Below are 6,461 nucleotides of genomic sequence, written 5' to 3' on the forward strand. Positions count from 1 at the left end.
GTTTGTGACAGAGTTCCTGTCCTCTCAGTAGGCCTGCTTCGAGGCAGTAAATGTTGTTTCTTCACTCCAGGTGATCCCTACAGTTTTAATAAGATTTGTCCTGTGCTTCGTGGTGTTGGCAGTAGACAAGCACACAAACAAACCCTTGTAAAACATTACTGCCAACTTTTGTCTTTTTGTGTCAGACAATCATCAACCCAAGAGGTATTATATGTCTRATTCTGTGTTTATCTATAAGATTATCAGTTTTCTGTTTCAAGTCTTTTTAGTGGTGATGTATTTGTGCTTTTTGTAGATTTGCACTTTTCCAGAACTCCTGGCTTTTGTTCTCAACACCATGAAAAGGAAGAAGAAAAGGAACGTCTTGGCACAAGGCTACCGTTTTCCGAGTGTGGCACAGGAGAATCGAAACGCAGACTATTTGAAATTCCAAGCCGAGGCCACTCAGAGTGCTGCCTTCATCCACGGCAGTGACCTGTGGAAGAGAGTCGCCTTACGTCTCGGTACAGACATCACACGCTACCTGCTGGAGAGCTGTTCTGTGTTCATGGCAGTCCCTCCCTCATGTGCTTTCCAGCTGTGTGGTGTTCCCGTGTATGACAGGGTGTCCATGTCCACCATTTCAAGCAAGTTTAATCTGCAGCCTCAAGCTAAGAGCCGAGGTTGCTCTCCGTTTGGAAGGAGTCAGAGGTCAAACTTGAAGAGGAGACGTGTCGTYGTGAAGCCTGAGGCCAGCAAACCAGGGATGAAAGGGGGTGAAAAAGTGAATAAACGGAAAAGAAAGAGGGACCCAGATGAGCCGGAGGAGGCTGCGCTGAGTAAAAGGAGACRACTGACCAAACAAAAAGACAAACAGGAAATGGAACAGGTGTGTTCAGAAACAGAGGAAAGACCGAGCACGTCTGTGGAATCAACACTGCCAAAGAAAAATGTGGAAACTGAAGCGACTGCCTTCAAACAGCCCACTAAGACGTCAGCAGCCGTCCTCCCCTCAGGTGATCCCAGTTGGAGAGCAGGAACTTTCCCACCTTTGCCCCCCACACGATGTTTCATCCAAACACTGAGGTTCCTGTACGGTGGCAGAGGGATGCGCAGCTTCCTGCTCAACAGGAAGAAGACCACCGTGGATGGAGCCAGAAGGTTACAGGGGAAGGATTTAATAAGGATGGTCTTCTTTGAGGGTCTGATGTATTTTAAAGGGCTGAAGAGAAAACCAGAGAAACTTCCCCGACGGTTTTTTAACATGGTACCTCTGTTCAATCAGCTGCTACAGCTKCATAAAAAATGCCACTATGACAAGATTCTGCAGAAGATGTGTCCGCTAGATGAGCAGAGCAGTTCAGGACAGGCGGAGTTAAAGTCCCTGTTACCCAAACACTGCGCCCCTCATCGGGTCTACCTGTTCGTCAGGGAGTGCCTCTGTGCTGTGGTCCCTCAAGAGCTGTGGGGCTCCGACCACAACCGTCTTCACTTCCTCGCCAGAGTCAGAGGCTTCCTGCGAAGCAGCAAATTTGAAAGGATGTCAGTGGCTGAACTGATGTGGAAGGTGAAGGTGAACGATTGTGATTGGCTGAAGATGAGTAAGACCGGTGAGTTCATTATRGACACAAACYAATGCCCCTTTTCCACTAGTGCCAYGGTTCGGTACGGTTCGKTATGGTTCCAAGCCATTTCCATTAGGTCAGATCCATGGAACCGGCACTKTTTTTAGTACCTACTTCATTGTGGTTCCAACCGGCCCCAGCTGACACCAAAATGCGACGTCAGAACACTGTTCGTCACTGATTGGCTAAATTTTTGCAAATTTGTAAAATTTCTAAAGTTATTCATCAAATGTGTTTCCATCGCTCATTTTGCCCATTAACCTTTATTCAAAATACCTAAAAACCACCTCCACCAACCGCCCAAAACACACCCACTGGAACCGGACTGGAACATCAATGGAAAACCAACCGGTCCGACCCGTACCTACACCGACCGTTCCGACACTACACCATGGAAARGGGGCTTAATTGTCCTTGTTGGCTTCTCAAACTTTTAATGATGCTTTTAAAATAATCTGGTCTTAGGTCGTGTTCCACCCAGTGAGCTGGCATACCGGACCCAGATCCTGGGTCAGTTCTTGACTTGGCTTTTGGATGGGTATGTTGTGAGCCTCGTCCGAGCTTGTTTTTATGCAACAGAGAGCACGGGGCAAAAAAACCTCATCAGGTTCTACAGGCTRAAAGTGTGGGCCAGACTTCAAGACTTGGCCTTCAGGTACAAAGATACGAACACATAACCATGGTTACCCAGTTTTATGTAGACAGAAGGTCACAAATAAAGGAAAAAGTAATCTATTGTGTATGTCAGAGGTCACCTGGCTAAAGGCCAGTTGGAGGAGCTGTCTCCAGCTCAGGTGGCTTCCCTCCCCAAAGGCACCGTCACCTCTCGACTTCGCTTCATTCCCAAGACGGACAGCATGAGACCCATCACACGGGTTACAGGAGCGGACCCTAAAACCAGGGTACACTGACACAGTCATGGTGGGATTTTCTCACATCAGGAAGTTAAATGACAGAATGTGTCCTGCAGGTCTTCCAGGCTCGTGTCAGGGACCTGCAGGACACGCTGCAGGCCTGTGTGCGCTCCACTCCGTCCCTGCTTGGCTCCACGGTGTGGGACATGACTGATATCCACAGGCTGTTGTGCTCAGTGGCATCGGCTCAGAAAGACAACCCACAAAGCCTCTACTTTGTTAAGGTGAGCTGACTCACCTGTTTTTTTTACTACTAATTTATTACCTACTGGTAATTTGATTTTGAGCAGTTCCAGTGCTGTGTGCACCTTGTTTTTTTTTGTATGTGTGTTTAAGGTGGATGTGAGTGGAGCCTATGAGAGTCTGCCACATGACAAACTCATGGAGGTCGTTAACCAGGTCATTTCACCTGTCAAAGATGAACCTCTCAAGGTCCGTCGCTATGCCAAGATCTGGATGGATTTTCAYGAAGGTCTGAAAAAGACCTTTGTTAGACAGGTACTGCCCTACTCTGAACTGTTCAAGTGGTGCCCAAAACTTTCTCCAACCAATTTTAACTTTACGTAAATATAAAATATTGAAGAGAACAGTGGTCAAAATGCTTCAAATCAAATCAAAACAACCAGTTTTGAAAATGAGACAAAAATAATGCAAATTACGACAAAAACATTCAAGTTTTGGTTTGCATAAGGTGCATATTAAACTAAAGAAAGCATTTTCTGTGAAAACATTGTGTGAATCCTTGGTACTGCATGGCTTAAATTTACCAAAAATGCTAAAATCTTAAATACTAGTTAAATGTTGCAAAAAGGATAGCTATAAAGCTAAAATAAAATGCTAACTAAAAGAAGCAAAAGTTAACTAAAAGCAGAATACATTATCTCATAGCTATAGGTTTTTAAAAGCTAGCTAAAATGAAATATGTTGCAAAAAGTGAAAAGCTTGATTATCAARATGCAAGCAAAAAGAAGCAGAAAGGTAGTTAAAGGTAACACAAAGCTATTAGCAGCTCAAAACTGCTTCAAAGCTAAATGTATCAAAAGGTGACGTAAATAATTAAAATAATCAAATCAAATATTTTGAGTATACAAGTTGCAAAAGGAAAATTAGCTCTATTTTTTTCTGCTGGAGAGATGAAGGATGAAACTGAAATTTTAATCTAAAACATTAGTAAAGTAAGTAAAGTAAAGKTTTATTTATATAGYRCCTTTCACAGAAATAAATTCACAMGGTGCTGTACATTCAGGGAAGGGGGAGGGGGCAGTTAAGAAACACCCATTCAAGAARACATACAAGACAAACATGGGGGAACAAGTGAAACTGGTGTTGCAGCAAACACAGTTGTGCTACCTTCAACAAACATCATGTTATATCAACAATGTGACACTATGGTGTTTATTATAAAACCAAGAAAAACATTATTCAACAATTAATGGTAAGTGTAATAAATGTTTGCATCTGTAGATAGTCTACTAATCAAGGTTTCATTGAAAACAGGAGTTACTACATGTTTACATTTGTCGTACAGTAGTTCTGACTTCAGGGATGAAATGTAGTGCAGGTCTTGATGCACCTATAATACGGGTGTTAACTTCACTAAATGTTTCTCACTCGGTTAAGGCTCCTCTAGTTTGGCTAATCTCTGCTGCCTCTTGTCTGCTTCAGTGCAGCAGGGGTCCCACACAGATGCAGCATGTCAGCAGACTGCTGTTGCAGGGTCTGCAGGTCAGATATGAAATAGGGGTCTCTGCAAGTACATAGGTGGAGTTTCCTGTCTGTGGGCATAGTTTTTCCTAACGGTGATTGGAGTTTGGAATATAGGCAGAAGATCTTGGGTGGGCGGAGGTTGTCTTGTCTTGTGGGGGAGCTAATAGATGATGTAATAGTCAAAGTATATTTACCATCTAAATGCAATTTATCGACTGCCTATTTATGGTTTAAAACAGAAAAATGTCTCCAATAATTTTTGTGAACATTTAAACATAATTTATTAACTTTAAATTTGATGGGACTAGCACCTTCCTGTTTGAGTTATGACCAATATTTATATAAAAAAATAACGGTGCTTTCTGGCTGTATTGATTGAGCTACATGTCCCCCCTCAGCTGCCCCAGGCTTCTTCAAACCCCACCCAAAATAGTCAGTCTGACCACCTCGGCTGCTCCTAGAAATTCTGTCCATAAAAGTTATGAACAGAATCAGAGACAAAGAACAACCTTGGTGGAGTCCAACTCTCACCGGAAATGAGTCCGACTTACTGCCGGCAATGTGGACCAAGCTCTGGCACCTGTTGTACAGGGACCTAACAGCCTGTATCAATGGGCCTGGTACCCCATACTCCCAGAGTACCCCCCACAAGAGTCCCCGAGGGACACGGTCGAACGCCTTTTCCAAGTCCACAAAGCGCATGTAGTCTGGTTGAACTCCCATGCACCCTCCAGGACCCTGCTGAGGGTGTAGAGCTGGTCCACTGTTCCACAACCAGGACCAAAACCACACTGCTCTTCCTGAATCTGAGATTCAACTATCTGAGGGTCCCTCCTCTCCAGAACCCCTGAATAGACCTTATACCAGGGAGGCTCAGAAGTGTGATCGCCCTATAGTTGGAACACACTCTTTGGTCCCCCTTTTTAAATAGGGGGACCACCACCCTGGTCTGCCAATCCAGAGGAACTGCCCTCGATGTCCACGCAATATTGTAGAGTTGCATCAACCAACACAACCCCACAACATCCAGAACATTAAGGAACTCTGGGTGAATCTCATCCACCCCCGACGCCCTGCCACCGAGGAGCTTTTAAACCACCTCACTGACCTCAGCACCAGAGATTGGAGAGTCTGACCCAGGGTCCCCAGGCTCTGCTTCCTCATGGGAAGACGTGTCAGTAGGATTGAGGAGGTCTTCGAAGTATTCTGCCCATCAACCCACAACGTCCCGAGTTGAGGTCAGCATTGCACCATCCCCACCATAAACAGTGTTGGTGGCGAACTGCTCCCCCCACCCCGAGACTCCGGATGGTGGACCAGAATCGCCTCGAAGCCGTATGGAAGTCTTTTTCCATGGTCTCTCTGAACTCCTCCCACACCCAAGTTTTTGCCTCGGTGACCACCTGAGCTGCAATCCACTTGGACTGCCGACACCTATCGGTTGCTTCCGGAGTGCTTAAATAACGTTTGCTCTGGGTTCAGAGCAAAAAACAAAAAACAAAAACCTAATCATTTCCATTCCAGCATGAATTTTCTAAAAATATGAAGAGATCCATCCTATTTGTCAAATACATGAGTCTTCATTTGATTGGTGAAATACTTCAAGCTTCTGTCTGAGTGACAAAACTCATAAATGCAAACTTTTGAGTGAAACATTTATTGCAGTTTTTTGTGATATGCCTATTGCACAAGCTGTTATCATGATGATAACGATAAATTGTCAATATATTGTGCAGCCCTATAATCTAGTCCATACATATCTTTAGCACTGGAACTTCATAAACAATTCAGGTTCTAAGAAAAATATTTCAAAAGACTGAGTCCACCAACACTAAACCGAGACTTTGATGGAGTAAATATAAATTAAAAGCTACATTTTTGTTTTCAGGAAAAAAAGTGAAATAAATATAAAATATAAAAATGAGTAAAAATATAATCAAATAAATGAAATCGGATTTGATTATCTTAACATGGGTGTGCCATGGGATCCCCAGTTTCTCCTATTGTTGCCAACCTGTACATGGAGGAAGTGGAAAAGAGAGCCTTGATGTCCTTTTCAGGGGTGCCACCGAGCCATTGGTTCAGATATGTTGACGACACCTGGGTTAATATTAAAGCCCAGGAAGTCCAACATTTCACTGATCACATCAACTCTGTGGATGAATATATTAAGTTGGTGTTCCTGGATTGCGATGTCTCGGTTTCGGATGGAGGACGGTTGGAAACTGGCGTGTAT

At 44.0% G+C, this 6,461-nt stretch overlaps 1 protein-coding gene across 2 annotated transcripts in view; it reads left to right on the forward strand.

The window, feature by feature from the left end:
• Nucleotides 1-295: 295 nt before the first annotated feature.
• Nucleotides 296-6,461, forward strand: part of tert (telomerase reverse transcriptase) — a gene marked incomplete at its 5' end in the record, with an annotated part of 16,924 nt that continues 10,758 nt past the window's right edge. For both annotated transcript variants that reach the window (XR_001312623.1, XM_014034630.1), the window contains 5 exon segments: nucleotides 296-1,589; nucleotides 2,070-2,259; nucleotides 2,353-2,506; nucleotides 2,575-2,742; nucleotides 2,855-3,016. Coding sequence is in view for 1 of the 2 variants with exons in the window: in XM_014034630.1 (XP_013890084.1) it covers nucleotides 296-1,589; nucleotides 2,070-2,259; nucleotides 2,353-2,506; nucleotides 2,575-2,742; nucleotides 2,855-3,016 (1,968 nt within the window).

The sequence above is a fragment of the Austrofundulus limnaeus genome, unplaced genomic scaffold (genome assembly GCF_001266775.1).
Source record: "Austrofundulus limnaeus strain Quisiro unplaced genomic scaffold, Austrofundulus_limnaeus-1.0 Scaffold2199, whole genome shotgun sequence".
Lineage (NCBI taxonomy): Eukaryota > Metazoa > Chordata > Actinopteri > Cyprinodontiformes > Rivulidae > Austrofundulus > Austrofundulus limnaeus.